Source organism: Carassius carassius, chromosome 40 (assembly GCF_963082965.1).
Source record: "Carassius carassius chromosome 40, fCarCar2.1, whole genome shotgun sequence".
NCBI classification, from domain to species: domain Eukaryota; kingdom Metazoa; phylum Chordata; class Actinopteri; order Cypriniformes; family Cyprinidae; genus Carassius; species Carassius carassius.
In genome coordinates, this window is record NC_081794.1 from 12303230 (window position 1) to 12331126 (window position 27897).

At 36.6% G+C, this 27897-nt stretch overlaps 2 protein-coding genes across 3 annotated transcripts; both read left to right on the top strand.

Moving 5' to 3' along the window:
• Positions 1-228: 228 nt before the first annotated feature.
• pank1b (pantothenate kinase 1b) lies at positions 229-15472 on the top strand. Of its 2 annotated transcripts, none has more exons than XM_059531996.1 (7): positions 229-724; positions 2570-2922; positions 3122-3375; positions 4009-4185; positions 4273-4396; positions 4820-4945; positions 14807-15472. In XM_059531996.1, exons 1-7 carry the CDS (start codon positions 463-465, stop codon positions 14864-14866), a joined length of 1356 nt encoding a protein of 451 aa, XP_059387979.1. In that variant the 5' UTR covers positions 229-462; the 3' UTR covers positions 14867-15472. The 2 variants fall into 2 exon arrangements, with proteins under 2 accessions (XP_059387979.1, XP_059387980.1); XM_059531997.1 differs by lacking the exon at positions 229-724 and adding an exon at positions 1215-1619.
• A 3501-nt stretch (positions 15473-18973) lies between these two features.
• On the top strand, positions 18974-26047 carry slc16a12b (solute carrier family 16 member 12b). Its single transcript, XM_059531999.1, has 7 exons — positions 18974-19218; positions 20254-20481; positions 21857-21960; positions 23198-23341; positions 23455-24040; positions 24985-25244; positions 25631-26047. Exons 2-7 carry the CDS (start codon positions 20372-20374, stop codon positions 25861-25863), a joined length of 1437 nt encoding a protein of 478 aa, XP_059387982.1. The 5' UTR covers positions 18974-19218; positions 20254-20371; the 3' UTR covers positions 25864-26047.
• The last annotated feature ends 1850 nt before the right edge of the window (positions 26048-27897 follow it).

Below are 27897 nucleotides of genomic sequence, written 5' to 3' on the forward strand. Positions count from 1 at the left end.
TGTGTTCCAGGGTCACATATTATTATTTCTTTTATTTATTTATTTTTTATTGCAAAAAAAAAAAAACTTGTACAAACATACAAAAACAGGGAAGCGAGAATAAATTCACTCCAACAAGAAGCAATCATAAAATAAAAACAGACATTCTGGAGTCCAGGGTCACATATGTAAGTAGGCAGCTCTAAAACATGACGTTTCAGCGAGAGGGCGTGGAGGTATAGTGACGTCGCATATACCGGCTGTTTGACTCGGAAACAGCCATGCAGTGTGTAAAGAAGAAATGACCGATAGTGACCTCAAATAAGATGTCAAAGACCTGTCTATCGTCTTCATCTCTTTATAACACTTCAGCATTTATGTAGAACTCTGATAAAACAATTGTACATTTTGAAGAGCCTTCGAAACGTTGAGTTGTTACGCTTCTGTCCGTCTTCCGAGCGTTCATATTTCTTTCATAAAATAATGGAAAATGCTGAAACATCCGATCAAAACGGAACGACGCACTACACGAACGGTTTAGCAAACGGATTTCACACCCTACAGTCCGATAACGGGGAGTGCATTTCATCTAAAGGAGATGGTCTGGGTGCTAGTGACAGTAGCGGTGGCCATAATGGTATTGAAAATTTCCACCATCTTCATCAGTATGTTCACAACAATGGTTCGCCTGCGAAGCGCTGCAGACTTCGAAGACGCATGGATTCGGGAAAGAAGAACAGACCGCGTAAGAGTTTTAAGTATTTAATTAATTATTCAATTGTAACTTAACCTGAACAGTGACATTATCACAACATACTGTAAATAGCCTATTTTAGAGGTAAGGTTTATTTTAAAAGATCCATAATTTAAGCATTTAAAGAAACGATTTCAGTGCATTAAACATTTTGTTTTTATTTATTTTTCTTTTGTACAATAAAATCTTGATAGACATTATCTTACACAATCGTTAAAAAACGGTTATCACTGTACGTTTACAATTTCCATTTAACTTTTTGGTCAGTGATTATAGCGAATAATCATTATTATTATTATTATTATTATTTAATTTTTTTCTATGTTGCATTTCGATCGTATTCATATTTGTACCAAGAACGATAAAGATGAGCTTTTTAGTGTCAAGTCCCGGAAGTGAACCATATTTTTGTTGGTTTGTTTTCTTTTTGTGTTTTATTTGACTATTGTTCGCAATAAATAAAAAAAAGGGGGAAATGCATTTCAAACGTGCCTGTATTAAGAGGTTTATTTGTTTTGAAAGTCCGGGTTATTTAGTGTTGTGAAATCAATGTGATGTTCTCTGTGCGGATTTCATTGGCCAGAACAGAATCTGAGGGTGTGGCCAAAACACGCCAGATATGAAGGAAATGCGAATTCATCCAATGAAAGGAAAGGTTCACATAAAGGCGTGGGGGAATTCAACTAGCAGACCTTACAGTTCTTGTGTAATTAACATAAAATTTACTGTATACACCTGCCAAGTGACATGAGGACATTTATTCTTCTACCCGCAGCATTTGAATGATATATACATATCGATTAGATCACTGTGTGTTTCATATCGCTATCTTAATTATCCTTTCTGTCTCAACTGCAAAGTATGAAATTAATAGTGAAGAAATCAGGTAAGGTCCTGCGTAATATTATTAGATCAATAAAAGACATGACATAAAAACTCATAGTGATTCCGTTTTGTTGGTATTAATTATTCTGCATCTTTTTACTGTCTAATGACAATCCAATAGTTGAAGTAACAGCAATTGTACTCTCCAGAATCCGATATTTATAGTTCTAGTATTTAGTTATTCATTGTTGATTTTTAGATGTTGTTTTTGAATATTAATATAAATCTATCTTAATTATATATTCCATTGCTTATTACATTTTTGGGTTGTTGGCTGTAAACTGCAGTAACTTGTCCATTAACTGCTGTGAAGTCACTGGGTTACTGGTGGCTCTGGAGTACTTTGCACTCTGAGACAAGAAGTACACACACCTTTCGCCTACATGTACATCTGTGATCTAAACTTGTACTCCCTTAACTAATCCATGACATAAGAAACTTTTTTTCTCCGAAACGCTGCAAAGATATTTCACTGATTCACTACTATAGAAAATACTGAGGTTGTGTCAGTGAGATCTAAATGGTTTTTACCTAGAAATTATATTGTACCTTAGACAGATTGTGTGAATCTGATGTGTAACTTTTATTTTGAAGACCGCATGTTTCTCAAAATCGCCAGGCAATCACTTTGAAACCACTGTTACCATGGCAATGAAACGGCCCACAAGCTGCAGTGTGAATAGAGGAAAATACCTCCCCACACACACACACACACTCCCAAAGCAGTCATATTCATTTTTTATTCATTAATATTTACCAAAAAAATATAATTTAAATATTATATTTAAAATATTTAATTATTACATTAAAATATAAATTATAATAATTTAAATATCTCTCTCTCTCTCACACACACATTCATCAGAAACAAAAAGAAAGATGCAAGTAATGCTTGTCAAGAATGAATATCAGAATTTCCCTTTCTAAAACTTGAGATTTTTTTTTTTTCAGCTTTTCCATGGTTTGGAATGGATATCGGAGGCACCCTGGTAAAATTGGTTTACTTTGAGCCCAAGGACATAACTGCTGAAGAAGAACAAGAGGAAGTGGAGAGCTTGAAGAGCATTCGCCGATATCTGACTTCCAATGTGGCCTATGGAAACACTGGTATCCGAGATGTTCACCTGGAGTTGAAGAACCTCACCATGTGTGGCCGGAAAGGCAACCTGCACTTCATTCGTTTCCCCACACAAGACATGCACCGCTTCATCCAAATGGGCAGAGACAAGAACTTCTCCAGTCTGCACACCACACTGTGTGCCACGGGTGGGGGCGCATACAAGTTTGAGGATGACTTCAGAACCGTATGTTAATGGCGACGTAATATTGGAATTTATTACATTTGATTGAATGAAAAAAAATATGTTGATCCGTTGCAGGCTAGTGTTTTGTTGACGTACTGCAATGTCTTTTTCTGCCACTTATCCTGTTACTGTTATCAGGACAATGAATTGCTAACATTAGCTATCACATTTATGATTGTGTATTTGCTTCTTCCCGCAGGTGGCTGGTTTGGAGCTGCAGAAGCTGGATGAACTGGACTGTCTTATTCAAGGTCTGCTGTATGTTGACTCAGTTGGGTTCAATGGCCATCCCGAGTGTTATTTTTTCCAAAATCCCTCCGACCCTGAAAACTGTGTCAAGAGGCCATTTAGCCTGGAGAACCCTTTCCCTATGTTGCTGGTAAACATTGGCTCGGGGGTTAGCATCTTGGCTGTCTATTCAAAGGATGATTACAAGCGTGTCACAGGCACCAGGTGAATTCTGGCATCATATTTTTTTCTTGTAGTTAAGCAAACAGGTTAATTTCAGGTTTATGCCTTTCGTCCTTGCTTGTATACATCACGTACATTAGTAAAGAAAAGAAGATCTGGCTACTACAGCAGCAGATATGCTTCTTAATAACAAGACGTCACATTTATCAGATTTATCATGACATGTGGGATCGGGTGGGGGGGGGGGTACAAGATATCGTGGCCAATTTGTCATTTCAGGTTAAATTGCATACTAAATTGTTCCCCTTTTGAATTAAATGTGGCCTTATTTTTTACAACTAAATTACAATGGGTGAGCAAATTAATACAATGTGGCCACATTTTAACTTAAACTAAGGAAATCATTAATAAAATGCGGCCATGAATTAAGTCATAGGAAGAAATTCTTGGTTTGTAGCCATATTTTATTATTTTATTCAGGTCATGTGTGAGGATGTCCTTACCAAAGTGCAACTGACAAAACTAACTTGCAATTTTATGTTTAAACCACAGATGGCAATAATGAGCTTAAAGTTCTATAGTACCTAATTGCAAAGTAAAAATGAGAAATTACTTTACTTTTATTGTATTTTTTAAATACACCGCCATTCATTTGCTTCATTGGTTGTGATTCAGTTTAGGAGGTGGTACGTTTCTAGGCCTGTGTTGTTTGCTGACTGGCTGTGAGACATTTGAGGAGGCCTTAGAGATGGCAGCTAAAGGGGACAGCACAAATGTGGACAAACTAGTGAAGGACATCTATGGAGGTGATTACGAACGCTTCGGTCTCCAGGGTTCCGCCGTTGCAACCAGGTATAGACAAATTTGCCATCATTTTCAATGTAAAAAGGATCATGTTTGTAATTAAAGACAAGTTTTTTTCACCCTTTAATTTGTTAGTTTTGGTCATATGATGTGCAAAGAGAAACGTGACAGTATAAGTAAAGAGGACCTGGCCAGGGCCACTCTTGTCACCATCACAAACAACACTGGTTCCATCGCCCGCATGTGTGCAGTGAACGAGGTTTGAAAACATTTTCTCTTAATGCAAAAGCTCATCTGTTCTGTTTAAGAATGGTTTTTGCGATTTCTATTCATAGTTCCATTCAGAATAATGGATTTCTATTTAGAATACATAAGATAAATACAGTTGCCATTACCTTGTGAAATAAATAATATAAAGACTATGTCCGTGGAGCTAAAAATGACCTTGAACTCTGTGTGCTCTGAGCTTCTTTACAGTGTTGTCTTGTGGAATGGAGATCAAGCAGCATTGTACAGGGCTATCACAGCATACTGAACAGCCACAAGATGGATAAATGTTTTTATGCTCTGGTGTAAAAGTCGAGAAAGGGGAATGTAGATCTTGCCTATTTTCTGTTCTTCAGAATTAAAATAGAGAAATATTGCTGTTTATTCTGAATGTCTGTTTTTTAATTTTCTTCAGAATATCGATAGAGTGGTTTTTGTTGGGAATTTCCTTCGGATCAACACAGTATCAACTAAGCTGCTAGCCTATGCCATGGACTTCTGGTCTAACGGACAACTGAAAGCACTTTTCTTAGAACATGAAGTAAGTCTTTTTTCAATCACTTGTAATTCCTTGCCAATGCTGGAATCAGTTGCATTAATTATGTTTGTCCATCTTGGACTTGCGCCATAACTTTCTATATAGAGGTCAATCAATATATCAGCCAAGCAAGTGTATGTTAAGTATATTTTAAAATGATTGGAATCAGCCAATAAACACACCCATGTCATTAATGTTTTAATACACATTTTTCTAAACGGTGGAAATATTAACAAAATTAACAAAACATTTTAACAAACATATTAACAAAAAGGTGTTTTTAAACAGTCAATAAAATCAAAAGTTGTGGCTTCCAGTTAACTTTCATACAAAAATATTGACTGTACCAGAAAAGTGTGTGTGTGTGTGTGTGTGTGTGTGTTATTATACCAGGTGTTTCTAAAGATGAATGTGAGGATCTAAATATTACGGAGTAAGATGAAAAAATTATGATAAATACAGATGAATTGGCCTCCTGCTCTAAATGCAAGGTATTTATGGGTCTATAACAAATGATAAATGTTTAAATATTGTTAAAAGTAAACAAGGTACAAGTACTACTTGTACGTTTTTCCTACCCTGTGATGGTCAACGGCTGTCACTGCACGACCTTTTTGCAGATTAACAGGATTTTTAGCTCCCCCTTGTGTCAGTTCCAAAATCTTCCCTTAGAACTGATAATGGATAATATTGATTTCAGATTTCAAATATTAATTAGAAAGTATTATGTAAATTTAAATTAAGATTAAAAAAAAGTTGTGTACATCTCTTAAAATTTTATATTAATTCAAAGGTTTGGGGTTGGTAAGATTTTTTTTTTTATGTTTTATGCTTACCAAAGCTGCATTAATTAAAATGACAGTTTTTCTATATATATATATATATATATATATATATATATATATATACCGATATATATACACCAGTGTGTATATATATATATATATACACACACACACAAACACACACACATACATACATACATACATGTGTGAATAAAATTAAGTTATTTAATTATAACTTAATGTTACAGGTCCTGGGAAGTCGGGAAGACTGTAAGCAGTAATCAACTTGACATTAAATGAGAGAGAGAGAGACAAGAATTAGTTGTTTCCTTAACGGTCCTCTTTGTTGTCTTTTAATACGCATACACATTTGTATTTCAGAGTCAGTAAGACACTTTGAATCACAAAATTATTCATAAACATGTTGGTAAAAAAATAATACACACTGTATAGATCAAATAAACAATAAATAAATGATAGCAACCTTAACCGAATGTACAGAAATGCCCTAATTCTTACAACTGGCCTGAATTCAGGTAAGTATCTTAAGAAAACAACTGGGGAAACAACAATCAGGTAAGTGCAGTGTTGTGCCTGAACGCGTTCATTGAACGATAGATTTTGGGCGAACATGAACTGAACGTGCTGTATTACTGCCTGATGAACGTTACTGTGAACTCGTTCATTCTGGTGTCTGTGAACGGTACGCTCTCTCAGGTTAACTTCGTTCAATAGGGTGCCAGATTTCTATAGAGCCTTCCAGGCGAAACCCCGGCTAAAACACACCGTAAACGGGTCTTAATATGTAGCGGAAAAACACCCCATCTGGCAACACCCGCCACCAGTGTCGCACCGCCGTCCGCCGCATGCGTGACGCGTCATCAAAAAAAAAAAAACAGCAAACGACAGCAGCATGTAGCAAGAAGGCGCAGGGCCGGCCCGCGGCATAGGCGGTATAAGCAAATGCTAAGGGCGCCACTCATCCATAGGGGCGCCAGAATGAGTGAACGAGTTAATTTTATTTATTTATTTATTTTTTTTACTTTTTTTTTAATAATAGGCTGCTATTTAAAAACCATTAATTCGAAATACTACCAAATAAAGCAAAAAAAAAAAAAAAAGTCCGGCTCTTCAATCTTCCCCCGCCCATCGAGTGCTTGAAGTGCGACAGAGTGCGCGCGATCAGTTGTTGGTAATTTGTTGTGTAGCGTGCCCGACGCCGCATCCAATGTAGACGGCACTGCTTTTGTTCACACAGCTCGTAGAAACGGGCCTGGCAGCTCGCGCCAGTTCTAGACACGGTGAAATTTTCCTGATTGTGACGGAAGGCCGAATTTACATGACACATTATAAATGCGCATAGTCTGCGATAGATACAGTGCCAAAAAGAAGAGAAGAGGATAAAGACAGAGGGTAAAGAGATGTAGTGGATGAACAATTTATTGCATAGGAGTAAGATACTATAATTTCATGGCAGTTATTTTTACCTTAAACTTAATGTTAGCTGTTGTTCTGAGTTCTGAGTCCCCAGACTGTGATTTTGTACAATCATGTCAGTTTTAAGACGCATTTTTATGATCACTTTTTTATTAATGTTTTACTCTACAGTTGTGCAGTTTTGGGGGGATACAGTACAGGCCAAAAGTTTGGAAACATTACTATTTTTAATGTTTTTGAAAGAAGTTTCTTCTGCTCATCAAGCCTGCATTTATTTGATCAAAAATACAGAAAAAAATGTTATATTGTGATATATTATTACAATTTAAAATAATTTGTTTTCAATTTATTATACTTTAAATTATAATTTATTTATTTGATGCAAAGCTGAATTTTCAGCATCATTACTCCATTCTTCAGTGTCACATGTGACATCCGGTCTATCACATGATCCTTTAGAAATCATTCTAATGATGATTTATTATGAGTGTTGGAAACAGTTCTGCTGTAATGTGTGTGTGTGTGTGTGTGTGTGTGTGTATGTATATATATATATATATATATATATATGCTAAATCATGAACACAATGACAGGGTGAAATGGGCTGTGATGCATGGGGCGCCAGGTAAAATCTTGCCTAGGGCAGCAAATTGGTCAGGGCCGGCCCTGAGAAGGCGTATGATCATTTAAAAGAATTTTATGATGTTTATGACAAGGTCGGTGAGAATGGGAGACAAAGCATTAAAGCAACAATGGGGAAATGCTGTCCCCTCAATGCTAATGTAAACCCTGGTTGGATAAGGATTCAAAATTGGATATGAAGATGAAATCTGACGCATAGCTTCATTGTTAAAACTGATCAAATAATTGCTGTCTGTGATTCTATATGGGCTGTGGCAATAATTTTGAAAAATAATAGCTCGCAGCAACGTATGGAAAAAAAGAACTATGAATTAGTTCATTTTTGGAACTGTGAACTTTAGTTCAAAATTTTGTAGTTTGAACTATGAACTGAACTAGTTCATTTTAAAATTTGTGAATTGAACTTTGAACTAGTTCATGTAGAAAGTGAACTTTCCCAACACTGGGTAAGTGATACATGAGTAAACTTTTCTATGACATACTGTAAGTGTCTTAAAATTATTAATAAAATAAATAATAACAAATTGTTTGAACATTTAAAGTAATGTTAATTAAGTAATTAAAATAAAACTTATATACATACATGTAAATAGAAAGTAATGTGTAAAGATAAAAATGAAATATATATAAATAATTTAATTTGTGACCCAAACTATATGTAGGGTGGTCACACTCTCCCCAACAAAGAAGCTAATGCCTCCAAATATTCTTTAAATAACCATATCTTGTTGGTTCCTTTTATCTCTCAATAGACATATAATGGTGTAATTGTCTGGTATGGTATGAAAGGAGCAGATATATAGAATAATGGTATGTATGTTGGTGTTGGAGAAGTGTATTATTGCCTGCTTGCTGACATGGCTGGTGTCCCATAAAACCCTAAAGTGTTAACTGCTGCGTGTGTTTGTAATGATGGCTGACCTAAATGTGGGTAGGTGAGTCTCTGTGCTGGTCTTTGATGTCTTGTAGATCTTCTGGGTTGTATTGAAGGGGGATTTTCATTAGTTGTATGTGAGTTAGTTTGGACAACAGGAATGCCTCCATTTTCATGGATGCTCTCTGGTATGAGTACACCCACTTGTGTTTCTGCAGGTAGATGTTCCTCATCTTTTTGTGTTTCTGTAAGTTGCTCTTTTTGTTTGCTTTGGCTATTTCCACTTATAGGTCTTCTACATTTTTTTTTCTTTTCTGTGTACTCTCTGCTATCCTTAACCAGTAGTATGTATTTTCTTCTTCAGAATCAGTCACATCACTGTTTAATGAAGTATCTCTCTTTGTTTTAGACCTTGTCTTTATATTATTCCCCTTTCTTGCTGCAGGTGGCATCTCGGATACAGGTGATGGAACAGGTAGGTCAACAGGTAAGTCATTTACAAAGTGAAGCAGATTTCTGTGTAGAGTACAAATTTTTGACGTATCATTTTCTGGACTGACTCTATATACTGGGCTGTCATTTAGTTGTTCTTTAATGATGTAGATTTGTTTCTCCCAGTAAGACTTAAGTTTTTCTGGTCCACTTTTTTTTCTCAGGATGCAGAGTGATTCCCCTTGACTGACGGTCATAATATTTTTTTCCTTTTTCACCAGACAGTTTACGGTTTCCACTTGCAATTATGTATGCTTCTTTCATTCGTGCAGCCCATTTATCAGCATATCTTGTTGGAGAGTCATCTGTTTCTTCTGAATTCAATCCAAACAGTAGATCAACTGGCAGATGAGGAGGTCGGCCAAACATTAAGTAGAAGGGTGAAAATCCAGTTGCCTCATGTCTCGTGCAGTTATAAGCATGGACAACACATGCTAGATGTTCTTTCCAGTTCTCCTTTTCCTTCTCTTGGAGTGTTCTCAGCATTTGTAAGAGAGTCCTATTGAATCGCTCAGCTGGGTTACCTTGGGGATGATAGGGTGTGGTCCTTGAGTTTCCAACTCCAGACAGTCTATTCAAGGTCTTGAACAGTTCAATCTCAAACTCTGTTCCTTGGTCATGATGTAATTTATTTGGATATCCAAAGCGTGGAATAAAATCATTGAATATCTTTTCTGCCGCAGTTCTTCCAGCCTTGTTCTTGGTTGCATAAGCTTGAGCATACCTGGTAAAGTGATCAATTACAACCAGTATGTACTCAAAACCACCTTTACTTCTCTCCAGGTGTAGATAATCTATGGAAACGAGTTTAAGAGGAAAAGTAGTTGTAATGCTTCCCATTGGAGCTCTCTCATGGGTAACAGGCTTCTTTTGCTTAATGCATGAACATCTTCTGGTAACATAATTTTCTATATCCATTTTCATATGTGGCCAATAAAATCTCTCTCTTGCCAGATGTATCACCCTTTCTGTGCCCACATGACCCATGTCATCATGAAGATGCTTCAGGACATTTTTCTTAAATTCAGCAGGTAAGACCAGTTGTTTCTGGTGAGTGGTCCTTCGATACAGCAAGCCATTTTCAACGTGCAGTTTTTTCCAGTCATGTAATAATTTCTTGACTGGGCCATGTAAACCTCTTCTGACTTCACTGGTGAGAGTTTGGTTGTTTACTTTAAGTTTTAATATGTCCCCAATTTAGGGATGTTGCGGTGACGGATTTTTTCCACCGGTTAATCAACGTGTAAAAAAAACGGTAATCCCGGTGTCACCGGGGTTGCGTGTCGGGGATTTCGGGAGGCCGAAAATGCGGTCGTGCAGACGTGCACACGTCTCAATTTACTTTCACTTTAATTAGCGGCAATTCAGTAGCATTTGTTTGAATTAATCATGGGTTAATTTATATTATTCTTAATAAAAATACACAAAACAATAAGACACTCGCTTGTATTACACACATCTTTATTGCAAAATGAATAATAACTTAACACACCATGCAAAAACTAAACGAAAGCACTTATGAAACACCTTTAAAGTGCATTTATTAACAAAACAAACCACTGCACACATCGTGCGAGTATCAAACAAGACTCGTTAAATAATTATAAATATTCGTTAAATAAAGTGCCTGCCTTTTTCAGCAAAAAAAAAACAAAAAAAAAAACACCGCACAACCATCGAATATGAAACGAACGAACATCAAAAACTTCGTTAAATAAGGTAGCCTACCCGAATAATCACTGGACACTTAAGTGCAAAAAAAAAAACTAATATAAAAATTAAACTCACGTTAAGCTGTTAAAAAAAGAGGTAGGCCTATTAACTGCATACACCGTACAAAAATTATTATTATAAATTATAAATAGGCTAAATGAGAAACAATAAACGAAAAACCTTCATTTTAAATTGCAACAGTTCGCTTTGAAACCAGATCTTCTGCCATCCTTTGCCAGTTAGCTCGCCTCACTCTCCTCAAATGATAAATGAAATCGGACACCTGCTGCTTTACTGCGGCGCTCGTTCCGCTTACGCTAAATTACGAAGGCACGTAGTCACTAACTGAATTAAGTGCTTTATCGCTATAGGCTAAAACTTCAACACGATGGGGATGGTGCCGGTGGTCAAGTGCTATGACCGGTAGGTGGGTTAAACACCGTGTATCACCGGTAACACCGACTATCGCAACAAGCCTACCCCAATTGCAGGATCTTCTTTCTGTGCTCTCTGTAACTCACTGTGATGTATTGTTGACAGAAAACTATGGTGAGACGATTCTGGGCATGTGTTGGTAATATCAGAGTTCTGAGCTGTAATGAGAGTAGCTATCCAGGCTACATCCTTTTTCTTTGCTACCTGGCTCCCTTCCCAAGTTGCACGGACTGCATCAACTGACCTTTCCCCTGAACATGAGGCCACATGCCATTCTATGTCCAGAGGACAACGAGAGAGAGTTTCAGCATCTATATTTTCATTTCCTGGTCTATACTTGATGTCAAAATGGAAATCGGACAATTCTCCCACCCAACGGTGGCCCACAGCATTGAGCTTGGCAGTGCTCATCACATAGGTTAGGGGGTTATTATCAGTGTACACAGTGAAGTGAGGCGCATAAAACAGATAATCCCGGAATTTCTCACATATAGCCCACTTTAAAGCTAGGAATTCAAGCTTGCCAGAGTGAAGATTGTAATTTTTCTCCGCTGGGGAAAGAGTTCTGGATCCATAAGCAATGACCCTTAACTTTCCGTTTTGCCATTGATAGAGAACTGCCCCCAAACCCTTCTGTTATAATCCATAATGCTCACCTGAGCTCCTGTATCTAATAAAACACTGACAGTAAAACCATTCATAGTACATTTCATTAGAGACTTTTCCCCTACAAGCTGAGCAACTCTCATTTGATTGGACTGGTGTGGTATGAAGATGTGATCTTATGGATTTGTTTTGATGGAGTCAAAGTGGTTGTAGGAGCTTGTAACATTTCATACTGGGACGAACACTTTACTTCGATCACTGGTGATCCCTCTGCAGTGATCGTTCCCCATTTCCCTGCTCTCTTGGCTTCCTAAGGCAACCTACAGCTCTGTGTCCCTCAGCACCGCATATAAAACCATGGCTGCAAGTTTTCACATTTTCATCTGTACATTCGTGGCATCTTGACTGTTGTTGTCTTTGAGGAGGACGTCTACTTGAAAAGAATTGGGTTTTGGGTCTTGACCTGTATTGAGGTTGTGTTTGATACTGGGTCTGAGACTGCACCTGTGTATCCGGGTTGTACAATGGCATGGCAGATGGTGGGAACAGTGTCGGATGCTGAAAGTCGAAAACAGGCTGTTGAGGTGGTTGCAGTAGTTGCTGATGTCTTTGAGGTTGTGTTTTGCTGTACTCATACCACGAATTAGAAGGTTTTGGCATTCCAGACTGTTTCAGTAGTTATACTGAATACACTGCAGTAGTTACATTTTCTATTTGTACCCTCAGCTGCTGAATGGTCTTATCTTTTACTGTCTCAGCCACACCCAACATTTCTTTAGCCCCATTGTAAGACTCAAATTGTGCGCTGTGTGCATGCACCACCTTATGACAAGTAGACTGACCTAGCCGGCGTTGCCTCTCACTTTCATCACTTGTAATTCTTATTACATGCCTCAGCAGGGTTTCATCAGAAACATTGTGGTCTGAGAGGACCAACTCTCGTCGAATGTCACTGTGCTTTAGGCCGATGCCTTGTGAAACAGTATGGAGAAACACACTCTGAACTGTATGATCATCATATTTGATGTCTGAATTCACCTGTCTAGAGCAGAACAAAATCTTCTGCTTTAGGCTGATCATGCGGTACAGGAACTGCTGTGGCATCTCATGGTCCTGCTGCTTGGCAGTCATAAGTTCCTGGAAAAGTTCAGTACTGCTGCTTTCACCTAGATGAGACTGGAGAAAACTCTTCAATTCCGCAACTGTCATGTCATCCTTGGTTATTAACATATCTTTGAAATTTCCAGGTTTAATCATGTGGAACACCCCTCGGATTATATCGCTTTCAGTGCAGCCTTCCTTAATGCCTTCGTCTATTTGCTTGCAAAGGGTGCTGAAACTTATGTCAGAGACACTATCTCCTATTTGTCCCCCATGGATCCTGAATTCTCGATGTTGCAACATTGCAATGTCTCTTATAGAGACCATGGTAGACCAGACCATTCTCTGGTATTCATCCTCTGATGTGTCTGTGTTATGAGGTGCAATAGATGGCTGAGTAACTATTTCACTCCTAGTAGCACGTTGCTCTACGATTTCATCAATACAATCATTTAAATTCAATAACACAGTCATCCCTTTATCAGGTCTAGACATTTCACAGCTGTTCATGTAAGTGACAATATAATTAATGTAGCTTTCTTCGTCACCATTCTTTAATTGTGTGACATCTGCGTCTGATGCAGGGTGAATGTCTTTTGCCAACATCTTCTTGATGTTCCAGATAAGTCTCTTTCTTTCTTCGTCGGACATGATGCACTTCCAGGAAGATCTGGTTATGTGGTGATGCTCCTGGTCAGGATGATGCTGGTCACCTGCTCCCTTTAGCCTCTCACACACGTTGCTCCCTTCCTGAAGAATGTGCTCTGCTGCCCCTAGATTCAAAATCACTGGACCAGGCGACTTCAGAGTAATGCTGATCCCGGACGACGAGCCCCAAAATCTGTTACAGGTCCCGGGCAGTCGGGAAGACTGTAAGCAGTAATCAACTTGACATTAAATGAGAGAGAGAGAGAGACAAGAATTAGTTGTTTCCTTAACAGTCCTCTTTGTTGTCTTTTAATACGCATACACATTTGTATTTCAGAGTCAGTAAGACACTTTGAATCACAAAATTATTCATAAACATGTTGGTAAAAAATAATACACACTGTATAGATCAAATAAACAATAAATAAATGATAGCAACCTTAACCGAATGTACAGAAATGCCCTAATTCTTACAACTGGCCTGAATTCAGGTAAGTATCTTAAGAAAACAATTTAAGTATTTCAGGTAAGTGATACATGAGTAAACTTTTCTATGACATACTGTAAGTGTCTTTAAATTATTAATAAAATAAATAATAACAAATTGTTTGAACATTAAAACATGTAAATTACAGTTTGGTATGACAATTAATTAATTTAACTAACCTTGACATTAAATGAGAGAGAGAGACAAGAATTAGTTGTTTCCTTAACGGTCCTCTTTGTTGTCTGAGGATGCGCTGCAATCGTCATGGTAACTCTACTCTTTCAACTGTCACCCAGAGTTCAGAAAATGAAGCTGAACTACACAGTGCAAACTCATCATATATTTAAGTAATTAAAATAAAACTTATATACATACATGTAAATAGAAAGTAATGTGTAAAAATAAAAATAAAATATATATAAATAATTCAATTTGTGACCCAAACTATATGTAGGGTGGTCACATTATTATTATTTTTTTTACAAAACATTTGAACAGTAGTGCATATACTGTAATATCAGTCACAGATTTCTCATTAGGCCTAAACAAATACCGTCATGTCACATGAAATGATATTTATCATTTGAATACATTTATTTAAATAAATGTAAAAATAATAAAATGCTCTGCTTTTTTACTGCAGGGTTATTTTGGAGCTGTTGGTGCCTTCCTAGAACTACTGAAGATGACTGAAGACTCCTGAGACACTGAGGAAACCCCAATCTTTAAACCAGAATCTGCTGTAAGATTTCAGGAAAGCCACATACCCTAATAAGGAAAAGCCATTTAAGAATGTTTCGAGATTCCATTTCCCTTCAAATCATCTACATGCTGGCCCTTCTATGCTCGTGACAGGAGCAGGTGATCAAGAGGTTATGATGCAAAAGTGCACCGTTTTCTATGGTGATAAGCTGCACCTCATGCTAACTGTTCCTTGTCACCATTGCCATAATCCCAGCACAGCTTTGCCTTTGTCGTGTATTGATGATTTGATTGGATGATGATTTAGGACACTAATACTTGTGTACTCCTTCTTCTCCCTGTTTGTGGGCTTTATGAAAACAATTGTAATATATGAAGAGGGTTTGGAGGTGAGTATTATATGTATTAGGCCTGCTGTATAAAAACAGCTTTCTCCAATCCCCTCTGAACCACATCATGCTTTGAACCACAAATCAGATTTATATTTACGCATCGATGAGCAGTCCGTAAGAGCAGCCCATTTATGCGAGACTTTGGTCTCCCTCATACAAGCATTTATAATATCTGTTTTACATTAAAAATGCTAAGTTATATTATTACATTTAAAGTCATTTTGGACACTAAAGCACAAGTTCAAATTCATAATTCTGACCATTTATTTTTATTTTTTTTACAATAATACTTCAAATACCAGTTGAACTTCAGTACTTTTCAATTAGATAAAGCTTATATTTTAACCCTTTTACACAATTAGCTAAATGTTGTCAGGTAGACTTGTTTTATCTTCATTGGACCTTGTATGATTAGTGGATTGTTGACCTGAGTAGCTGTTTCCAAGATATCTTTACCTCCTTTTAACTGGTCTGTGTAATGAACAGAGAACATATGCACCTGAGCTGACACTGATAGTGTAGGGACCAAATTGTCTATATTTACTGGAAAACAGTATCTTCTTCAGATGGAGATTTCTCATAGTTCACTACATACAGTAGCGTAAGTCCTTTCTTAACCTAATAATGATTTATATTTGGTTTTGCAGTCCCAAATGCTGAGATTTCTCTGATCTGAATGTGTTAACAGTTTACCCTGTGTATATACACTGTAGTGTGTAATGTTTTATAATATGTATTTTGTTTTTAATTTGCACAAACCATCTCTTGTCATATTCATGCCATTATGCAGGGATGTCTTACATTTGAGATAGCTAACCAAGATCTATATTTAGTCAAACCTCCTCACAAATGCCTTCTTCCATTTAAACATTTTCAGCTTAAACATCATCAATTACTGAAAATATTTTGCCTTTTTCTTCTCATGTATCAATTTAGGAATCTCTTAACATATGCCTAAACACCTCTCTGTATTAAAACTGGACAGCTGGATCTGACTGTGAATGCTCCAGATTGTTGTTCAGAACCAGATGTATGTTAAACATGTGCTCCTAAAGCTGGAATCAGAAATTCCAAGTTACTATAATCTGTTTAAATATGTAAGATCAGAAACACGAGCACTTCTAAGAGAAAATGTATTGCCTTTCCCTCCCTTTGAGCCACACAGCATGTCAGCAGTTACATTTGTTCATATTTCATTTTCTCATTTTGCCTCCTCAACACTGTAAATATGAACTAAAACGTTCATTTAATCCTTTATTTTTAACGGCACTGACATTGTGTGGATCATCATGAATTCAAACAAGACCAAAACTCCTAAAAGGAGGTAAAATGAGGAATATCATAATGCAATTTCTTTTAGAGGATTGTGTCTTTTGTGTCAGAAGTGATCATCTATTGTGAGTGTACTGAACCTACTACATACTTAACAGCAGACCTGTGCTAACATTAAAGTGTCTTCTAGCTGCTGGTAAGATCTGTAACAGCACATTAAGCACACTGCCTCTACATCTGATCCTTCTGTCTGTTGATTCATGCTTTACTTCCTCTGCTCAGTCCTTAGAATTGCCTTATGCAGTGGGGTGCCATTTTGTCTTTGGCTGTCTGGATTATGCACAATGTCACCCCAACATTTCTGACCCATAAAAGCAACTTCCAAGTGTTATGCGGTGCCTTTTACTGATAGAGACAAGGCTTTACCTCTGTATTCTGTGTATTGTTGCTAATGCTAAATCCAGATGTCACTGTATACATTAATCCTTAACAGTATATTTTGAGTGTTTTCTTTTTCTTCTTTGCGGGGTTATTGCTTTACCCATGCCACAGCGGACTGAATGCATGTGTCGGTACATTGTATTTAAACTGAGCCAATGCAAAGCATGTAAGCGATTTCTGAACCGGTGTGTCATTTCCATGTTCTTGGATGGATCACTCCATCTAATGTAGTTGAATTGCCTTTCTGTCAGGTTTTGTTCTTGTAAACCAGCATAACGCTTGGATTGTATGTCAGCGTATGTCCATTTCATTGCGCTATAAATGTTAAATTGTATAAAACCTTTCTCTCCTTTCATAAATGTGTTCTGTCTGTCCCAAACTGTATGTTTGTTGCTCAGTTTTCAGGAAGCATGTTCTAAATTATAAATTCTGAAGCGCCATTACAGTTGAATTATAAGCTTTTTTAGAGCTAAATTGTGTCTTAATAAATAATCTCATTTCAGATAATTCGATGAAAATTTTCCTTGCTAATACTCCTCATTAATAATCTTCTAATGTCTGTGATTTGAATGAGTATGTGTAATTCCATACTGAAAATTATTTTAACTTACATTTTTTCATTGTTCAGGCAATCATGAATCTCAAACTGTATCACTACACAAATTTTAAGTATATTTCTTATGATATAACATTTGGTGTTGGTCATAGAGAAATCCTTGATTTACTTATGCCTCCTAGGGAATGAAGAAATATTACTGGCTGAAAAAAAAATCTCACTAAGAAGTTTTTATATTGGTTTTGAGTTACCATGTGAAAAGCTAACTTCATTTGTCAATAAACTATTTTGTAAATATCTAATAAATGTGTTAATTATGGAAATTGTTTTACTGTTGTGGCTACTGTTATCATTTAATTTCTTTTTCATACAAAAATCAGCTATTTTACTACAAATTCACATGACGAGAGACGTTGCAGCTATCATTACATACTAGTATTTTATTCATTATATATGAATACTTATTTCACTTATATCAATTTATTCAAACTACTGTGGTATTTTTTCATTTAATATTTGTATTACTTCTATCCAGTTTTGACGTGCAACTATTCAACTGTTACTGGAAACAAATTGCAATTTCATGAGGAAAAAATATAAAAAATGGTATACTGTTTATTCAGGATAAGAAATCTGAAAATTATACTAGTTGTTTAAATAGTTACTAACCCCATATCTCTATAGAATTTAGTGACAAAATGTGCAATTTGCAAAAAATAATGAGTTGTCACTATCAGGATGATTAGGAGCAATGCAAATAGCAAATGTTTGCTACTAGTGACCAGTTTAAAACATAGTCAGGTTTATTCCTTATTATTTTATTACGTGTTAGTCTAAAATGCTTGATGTGATAGTCATTTATGGTTTATATATTTATTATATTTATATATAATAGCAATTATATTAATATAAATAAAGACATGTAAATATTTTCAAAATGTATACTGTGTGTGTCTGTTTATATATACTTACTGAATATAGACAATACACACATATATATTATATAAACAAAAACTTTTATTTTGGATGCGATTAATCGTTGGATAGCACTACAGTACAACAAATGCAAAGAAACCCATTGAATTAAACTTGAATTTTGAAAAAAAGACTGAAAGACTTTGTTTGACAAAGTGGACCAATAAGCTTAGGCTATCTTTAATTTACTACTTTGGCAGATCGTGTACATTTACATTATCCCTTACATATGTCTATTGAAGTTGCAGTTCTTCTAAATTTATTTACCAGAAATTAAAAACAGGTTGGCCTGATTGATAGTACTTATAAAATGATAAATTGCTGTATGCTGAGCACGTTTGTAAACTGAGGCGTTGTTTCTCGACAGCAACAGAAACTAGGGCAACTCCCAAGCAGCCAGTTTTGCAAGTTAGAGAGGGAAATCCACACTTATGCCCTGCCATGCATACTTGCATAATTTTCTTTTCACGTGTAGGGGGAGTGGAGTCAGAGGTAAATAGGTTCACAGCTCGCACGTCTAAACATGTCAATGTACCCTGGTCTTGATGTTCCGACAGCTGCAAACTTGTTCGCTGGTTGAAGCCGCAGGATGTTGATGAACATCCTGCACTGCACCAACTCAATTAACCTAATGTGCAGAAGAGTTTCAAACGTCTGGATCAGATCAAGCGATTGCAGAGGAGTTGAATGGGGAAAGTTTGGACCGTGTTTGCAATGGTAAGTGCCTTTATTAGTACAACTTTGAATGTTTTTTTTTTTAAATCTGGTTTCAAAAAGCGCATGACGTGTACAGGTGGATTTATATTCCATTATATAAAAGAAAAACAACAGGCCATGAATCTTTCTAGTTTTCCTACTTTACAATTGTTATAAGTAATTATTAATTATTGATTTGACTTATTATTTTAAAGACAACAACAGTAGGCCTATTAATGTATTAGGTTTTAAATATGCCAGATGTATTAATTTGCGGTCAGGCTATTTTTAATCTTCTAAAAACTCTCTAAGGTAACCTATTTGATAATTAGGCAAATTCATGACAAGATCTGCAGGTGCAAAATGTATTAATAATATGTAATACTACTATTAATGGGATACTATTTTGGTTGTGTTGCCTTCAATGATTTGCTAGAAGCATAGGAGGAGGAGATTAATCCTAGAAATCAACAGTGAGACAATTAGACAAGCCTACATTCAAAGAAATGTTGATGAGTGTTTTTCATGATGCACTGAAATAATGTGCAATTAGTGCTGTTCCCACAGTCGACTGATATCTAGATTAGAAGAGTCATAAACTACAGTTCAAGTTCAGCTGCATAATAAGAGGGGAAAAAACTGGTATCATCTTATCCTGACAGTGTACATTGTGTACATGGCCACATTTTATTGTTTTAACTGGTTTTTCATGACTTAGATAACTGGATGGTATTTAGGGAAAAAAGCAGCTTTTTAACAGGGACAGAGTGGTCAGAAGAGTCAGGAAGGCAGACTGCAAGGTCTCAAGTTAATATAGTGTCGGCTTAACTGGGCTTTCTCTCATAAACACTTCCCATGAATGCAGTCATGCATCATTTCACTTTTCGCTGTGAATCATTTGTTAGAACAAAAAGGAGCCCCAAACCCTGGAAGATGTTACATTTTCGGAGTAATTACAGAACATGTCCATCACCCATTGTGCCTGTTAATCATTTTAGCTGAGCTTGTTACTTATTCCTGCCTGTTTTGCTGTCTATGTCATCTTGCTGTAATCAGAGTCACTGACCGGGCCTCACATCTGCAGAAGGAATTCCATGACCGGTGTTAGTGTGGCGGCAGAGACGTGCAGTTTTGGAGTTTGAGGGAAATTAAAGTGGTGGCAAGGACAGATTCCATGGCTCAGGAAAAGAAGAAAGGAGGGGTCCTTCCTCCGGATGGAGGGTGGGGATGGATGATCGTGGCTGGTTGCTTTGTGGTAACTGTTTGCACAAGAGCTGTTACAAGGTAAGCTTTTTGGAAGGCGTATGCTGTTGTTCATACCTGTATAGAACTAGAACAGTTTTAAGCTAACTGTAGTGATAGGCGGGGGGTTTTCAGCTATAATTAAACCAAAGGTTTTAACATGATGTTCAGTACCAAATATTGTCAAGGTTTGTTTCTCAAATGGGTTTAACCTGTTAAATAGTGCATACTTTTGTTTAGTGCAGTACATGAGGCACAACTATATTTAGTTCATTTCACTCTGAGAATTACCTAGAATGAGTCACTGGTTCACAAAGTGACAAGCGCTATCTGATGTTTCTGAGGCAGTCTTTGAGGTCAGGTTACATTCAACAGACTTGTAAACAACTTTCAGGTCTTCACACATGGATATACTGTAGATAACACAGTGGATTTTCTAGCAGCCTGAAACTCTTGGGTGTTTTTACTTGGTTATGTTAACGTGTTTTTCTGTAATATGAATTATCTCCCTTTAAACTGCTTTTAACAAGCTGTTCTGTTTAGCAGTATTTTGTCTTTTCCCCCTCAGGCAAGAAATGTGCTGAACTGACTACGCCATATAATTATTTAATAGTTCAATTAAAATGTTTAAGTACACGACTGACATGGAAAGGTGTGAAATGTAAGATGAAACTCAAAGAACAGGTCTGCAAATCCACTCATTTTGTAGGTAGGATGAAATTGCAAGCAGGCTGGTGGAAACAAAAGTTTATGTGACCTCTCGCCTCTTAAACAAGGACTCTTTTGTCAGTTTCTTAAGTCCTGTTGAGATAAGTGGTAATTATCAGCTAGCGAGGTACCAGATGATGAAACTTTTTTAGAGCTTAAAGGGCAACCGGTGGTCTTCAGATTTAAAAAAATGCCTTTTTAACCTCTTCTTTATCTTATGGATATTCTCTTCTCCTCAACCCATTTGAAAGCTCTTATCATCCATATGTGTTATTCAAGTCCTAAAATAAGATTTTACCCTTTGAGTCTGCAACTTGGCTTTTTTTTTTCACTGTCTGTGGAACAGTCGACTGAAGGACATCTCCTTCTTTGATGGCTGATGGCCAGACACGTCTGTCTCAGTGGCAGAAGATGTGAGAGTTTCTGGCTGTCATACCCACACTGAGCGCTCTGACCCGACTGACCTGCATGGTGATCTAGTTTTGTTTGTTCAGGTGCAGAACAGGCACTGCAGATGCTTGTGCCTCATTACATCGTCTCAGGCACCCACGATCTACACGGATGTTCATTGTTACTGACTGTGAATGGCACTGGACTTTAAAGCATGTTGTTAGTTTGAAGTGTCGTGTCACAATATGGTCTTTTAAAGACCACAAATGTGTGTTGTTTGTGTTTTGTCTGATCAGAGTTGTCTTTTTCTCTTTTCCAGATGCATCTCCATATTCTTCGTTGAGTTTCAGATGCACTTTGCAAAAGATTACTCTGGGACGGCATGGATTCATTCATTAGTAGACTGCACAACCATGCTGTGTGGTATGTAATGATCATATTGGACACTAAAGTAATTGTACATTAGTGTATCACAGTCTCTTTTCTTGAATGGTCACACAGTTGGTTTCAGAGTTTTTGACCATCTGAGACAACACCGTTGCATAAGACACTAAAAAAAACCTGCCTTGTGGGAGGCTGAAAACATTTTCTTGAAGTCAGCAACACACAGCGAACATCTTGAGAGGACACGTCAGTGTCGCAAGCTTGACCCAAAAAAACAGGCCTGTTTGCTTTCCTTACACCCAGTGCTATCTGCTTTTGACAGTACAGCAAGCTTAAGAACTACATTGCTGAGGAAAGGCCATCTTTAAGCAGTTGACTAGTAAACAAAAGAAATGCTGTTATTATTTAAACCTTTCCAATATCGTTCAATATGTTCTTTTATTACGAGGCCAATATGTTTGATATGGGCTGTGCAGGAGTCTGTAGAGACACATAGTTGCATATCTTTTAATACTGTATGATGTCATGTAGTTTGAGAGCGGCTCATTAGTAGAATATTCACAATTAATATTAAGATATAATGTGTTCAACATAAAAAAAATATAGCCACTTCTGAGGAAACTGCTGCAAAAAAATAATGGGAGTTGTTGCAACTGTGACTATTTAATTAAATTAGCATTTTAAATACCTCTTGTAATGAATGTTGTGTAATGTAATATTGAAAAAAAAATTTTTAGCCATTTAACACAGACAAAACAACTTGACGAAATTATCTTCGCTTATTGGTTGGAAGAATGACACTTGACATTGTTTATGTGTATGTAAATCTAGAAATGTGTTTATGTTGAAGTTTATGCCCTCTTATTGATTAAAAAAATACAATAATTACAACACAATTAATATTGTGAAATACAATTATTCCTACTTTATCTAATTGTTTCCTATTTTTTAATACATTTTCCAATTTTATTCCTGTGATGGCAAAGCTGAATTTTCAGCAGCCATTATTTCAGTCTTTAGTGTCACATAATCCTTCAGAAATCATTCTAATATGCTGGTTTGGTGCTCAAGAAACATGTCTTATCAATTTTTTAACTTTTGAAACTATATAAAAGTTTTTACTGTCACTTTTGATTAGTTTAAGTATCAAGTCTATACAAAATTGGCCCCAAATTTGCTGTATAGTAGTGGACATCAATGGAAATCCATCTTACAGTAAACATTATTTAAAATATGTGATTTGCACAATATGTTTATTCACATGTTGCATTCGCAGCTCCACTCGGAAGCCTGATTGGGAATCGGTTGTCATGCCGTGTAGCTGTAATACTAGGAGGTTTCCTGGCCTCCATAGGTTTAGTCCTCAGCTCCTTCGCAACCAGTCTGGAATATCTTTACCTTACCCTGGGAGTGTTAACTGGTAAGAGCCCTAAGAATAAAACACTGACCTACAGACCCATATTCTATACTATCTATATTTCTATATTCATTATTCTATTTGAATATATATATATATTTGTTGTTTTTTTTTAGGGCTTGGCTTTGCCCTTTGCTACACTCCAGCTATTGCCATGGTCGGTATCTATTTCTGTGAGAGGAAAGCTTTGGCCTATGGCATTGCTATGTCCGGCAGTGGCATCGGGACCTTCATTCTGGCCCCGGTAGTGCAGCTGCTAATTGAACACTACTCATGGCGAGGAGCCCTCCTTATTTTAGGGGGATTTGTGTCTAACCTGTGTGTATGTGGAGCTCTTTTACGGCCTATCATTCTAAAAGAAGAAGAGGCCTGTCCTCTTCCAGTAGACTCAGAGTGCGAGTATGGTGTTAAACCCCCCGGCATTCCTATGGGGAAGGCTATTGATGACAAATTAGAAGTGGACTCTAAACAACGGTGTCTTCAGTCCATGCAGGAATACCACTTTTTGCTCATGCCTGACTTCCTGGTGCTAGCAGGCTCCTTCCTACTGCTGGCCAGTGGGTGCAGCCTGCCGTTTGTGTACCTAGTACCGTACGCGCTGGATGTAGGCATCGGTCATCAGCATGCTGCCTTCCTGATGTCCATACTAGGGGTTATTGACATCGTTGGCAACATCACATTTGGCTGGCTCACTGACAGGAGGTACGTTTTTTTCCCTGTTGAAAAATCCAGCATATTCTGGTTAGGTATGTTTTGAAGCACATCTGCTGGTTTTAGCTGGTTTAAGCTAAAAACCAGCTCAAACCAGCAGCCGTGCTTCAAAACACACCTAACCAGCATATGCTGTTTTTTTTTTCAACAGGGTGGTACTGTGTTAGTATTGCATTACAGTCAAAAACAAAAATTGGTCATTTATTGACTGAGCCACATGTTTGTCTCTTCTGTAACTTGATTTAATTATATATATATAAAAAATCTAAGCACATATTTTTTATTAATTTTTTTTTTTTTTTAAAGCTGGGTCAATATTTACACTTTTCATATCTTAATACACATGGAGTAAGCTTGGCATCAATTAACATGAATAAACCTATTCGCTGATGAGTATATTTTACATTTCTGTATTGAAATAAATTTTTATATTCAAAAGTCAAAAAATAACTCTCTTGATATCACAAATTCATTAAAACTACGAAATTAAAAAAATGGAAGAAAATAATGTTAATGACAAATAAATAATAAAATGTATAGTAATTATTACAATTTGAATACTTACCACTCGTATTTAAGGTGTAAGGAAAAATTTTGGACACATTTAGAATCATTAAATTTAAAACCTTTTTTTAAATGATGTAAAATGTTTTCTAAAACAACAACATGAAGACAGACTACAGTTTAATACCTTAGGACACATGTTTCTTAGGACAATCGTTGTCTTTTTCTTAACTTTTCATTGACCCGGCTGTCAGTTTAGAGTTAAAATTTACAAGAGTGTACATGTCATGGTTTTTTGTTTGATGAATGATTCATAGAGGTCAAAAAGATAAAAAAAGAAAAGAAAAAGCTCAGGTTTAAGGAAAACAGACAAAGATTGTTGATTGTTTGCTTTTGTTAATGCTGACTGACACTTTCTGTATCTCTCCCAGGTGTCTGAAGAAGTACAGGAATATATGCTACATGTTTGCTGTGGGAATGGAGGGACTATGCTGTCTTTTTATCCCCCTCTTACACACATTTGTCTTGCTGGTACCATTCTCTGTGCTCTATGGGTACTTTGATGGTGCCTATGTTGCCCTCATTCCTGTCGTAACATCAGATGTTGTAGGGACAGCATACCTGTCTTCAGCTCTTGGAGTTGTGTACTTTCTCCATGCTGTTCCCTATCTGGTCAGCCCACCAATTGGAGGTAAGAGCCTCAAATAATTATTTTATTTTGGTCAGTTCTAAGTTCCATTATAATAATAAACGTTATTTTTTGTCTCTTTAAGTAATGAGTTTTTATTTTCTGTGGTAATCATCAACACGCCCTAGATGCAGTACATAAAAATTATGTTGAAGATTACCTGGAATGTTCTTTAAACATAAAGCATTAACCACAATTTTCACTTTGTAATGACAGGTTCTGTTTAAAAAGTCCAATAAGTGGTTATCTATTAATGTACAAAGACACATTAACCATTCAAACTCTTCCCATTTCACCACATTAAGTTATTTTCTTGGAAGGATAAAAGTTACTTAAAAAAAAAAAACTGTGAAGTAATCATGTGATTTTCTTTTTTTTTTTTTGCATAGGTTGGTTGGTAGACACCACAGGGACTTACAATGCGACATTTTTTCTGAGTGGGTTTGCCCTAATCTCCAGTTCTCTCCTGCTGTTCTCAGTCGCCGTCATTCGCCGTTGTAAGAGAAACCAAACGAACAGTCTGAGCAAAGACCCAAAACTGGTGTCATGTGAAGGCAAACAAGTAGACTATTATACTTCTGAAAAAAAAGACTTGATGATAATTATACCAACCACTTCATAGCGTTGGGATAACAATTTGTATTTTTTTATTTGCCTAGTTCTTTGTTTAATCAAATTTTGTTACAGAGTCAGTAATAATGTTTAATCGACAGAGGAATTGTTTGTGTATAAAAATGCTTATATGTATTTTTTTGACATTCTGTTCAAAAGAAATTCTCATCTACATTAGAAAACTTTAAAAAACACACATCAAGATTTTTGTATATATTTTCTCCATCTCTCAAATTTCATAGTAACGTCTATGCGCTTTCCTCTATACAATTACAAATGAAAGTCATGATAACTGATTAATAATCTTAGAATTTGATGTCAACATTCTCAACTAAGTGTTTAGTAATAGTTTAAGTAATAGTAAATTACTATAAGCTTATCTAAGTAACTAGCAGTAAACAGTAATCTATAGTTTCAAAGGGTTTAAAAACAGAAAAACAAACTTAAAATTTGTATAGTATAGTATAAAGTGTGGTTTTTATTTGTCAAAGCAATAATCTGTTATTACATTCTTTGTCCTGTGGAACATAAGGAAATACATTGTGAAACACCAAATGCAATTAGTGACATGCAAATCAACCAGCAGGGGCTCAGAAATAATAATTACCATCATACGATTTTGTGAAAGGTAAGTACAGTTAATAGAAAAACACCAAAATACAACTAAAACAGAGGAAAAGCATACGTAAAAAATACATCCAAAAGACATAATATGGGAAATTCAGTTCAGAAAACCTTAATTTCATTAAACAATGAAGGAGATGCTACGTTTTGAACAAAGATATAGCCACACAGATGTTTTTGAAAGAGTTCAATAGGCCTATACATTCTCTTAAGAGAGCTGATCAGCAGTTTAACCCCAAAGATGCACAATATTCTGTCATTTTTTACACATACGGTCTCCTTCTCTAAGCGCGCAATTTTAAATATATGCAAATAATCAGTGCACACTTAAAAAAGGCAGGAGAAATAAATTTGTACAGGAAATCCCATAATACATACAAAGCTTGGGGGTGTTCGGGCAAATTACTAGTTGAAGGATGACGCTCAATCATAGGTGGAGCATGTGTAAGGCTGGGGCATAGACAGTAAAAGAAATGGACACTGCGACCCAATTGGATTCAACGGAGAAAAATGAAGTCAATTAGAAGCACGCACTTCCTGGGGGTCGGGTGTACTGCGCAGACTCAAACTGAGCTTGAAGACGTAGATGTCACGTGAGCAACCTGTAAGTCTTCTAATCGCTGTGCCAAGAGAAACCTGAATCACCCACCAAATCTTCCAGAGAAGGCGAGCATGAACAGGAGCAAATTTTGATTGTATTCTGATTAATTATCTCCCTTGACTTTATGCCTCCACGTCCCCCCGGTAGCCTCATAGACAGTAAAAGATTGCCTGCGAGCTTCTCCTCCTGTCCATACAGTAATTTCTCCACTGTGCGACAGAGAGTCGCTGGTTATGACGCAATCATTAGCCTATTTTTTTTTTACAAAAACTGCTTCTACAGGACCATAACGTAAGATTAGGTAATGGACCCTTTTATACATTTTCGTGTTTCTCTAGAAATAATGAATGGACAAATGGATTCTTTAAATGCCTCAGATGTAAAGTTATTCGCTGTCAAAGTGACGCCAAAATAAATGGGAGTCAATGGAATGCTAACCGCAGGTGGGGGTCTGCTAGCCAATGGCGGCGCCCAGGGGTGTTTCAATAAAATATGAAACCCTGCCCCCCTGATTGCACCATGAGGAGGTGAGGATCGAGGAGGGAGGAGGCTTCATGAGGAGCGATCATGGGAGCGATGAGCGAGGATACACAGGTGTATCCTATGCGGGAGTCTTTTATCAACTTAACGTGATGCACTTATAAATTGTCCTCCCCCTTCACATCTGTTGTAATAATTTTTATTTATATTTTACTTTTTCACTTCAAATAAACCATGCATGTCATATATTTCAAACAGGGCATCTTGCTTTATTAATATTTATTATGAATGTCTTAATTAACAAACTTTAACGACATAAGCAGAACATAAGGGCAGATC

Coding starts and splice junctions, on each gene's coding strand:
- pank1b (XM_059531996.1), top strand. CDS start 463: ATGGAAAATGCTGAAACATCCGATCAAAACGGAACGACGCACTACACG. Junction 4,186..4,272: donor GGTTCCGCCGTTGCAACCAG/GTATAGACAAAT, acceptor TTAATTTGTTAG/TTTTGGTCATATGATGTGCA. Junction 4,397..4,819: donor GCATGTGTGCAGTGAACGAG/GTTTGAAAACAT, acceptor AATTTTCTTCAG/AATATCGATAGAGTGGTTTT.
- slc16a12b (XM_059531999.1), top strand. CDS start 20,372: ATGGCTCAGGAAAAGAAGAAAGGAGGGGTCCTTCCTCCGGATGGAGGG. Junction 24,041..24,984: donor GGCTGGCTCACTGACAGGAG/GTACGTTTTTTT, acceptor TATCTCTCCCAG/GTGTCTGAAGAAGTACAGGA. Junction 25,245..25,630: donor GGTCAGCCCACCAATTGGAG/GTAAGAGCCTCA, acceptor TTTTTTGCATAG/GTTGGTTGGTAGACACCACA.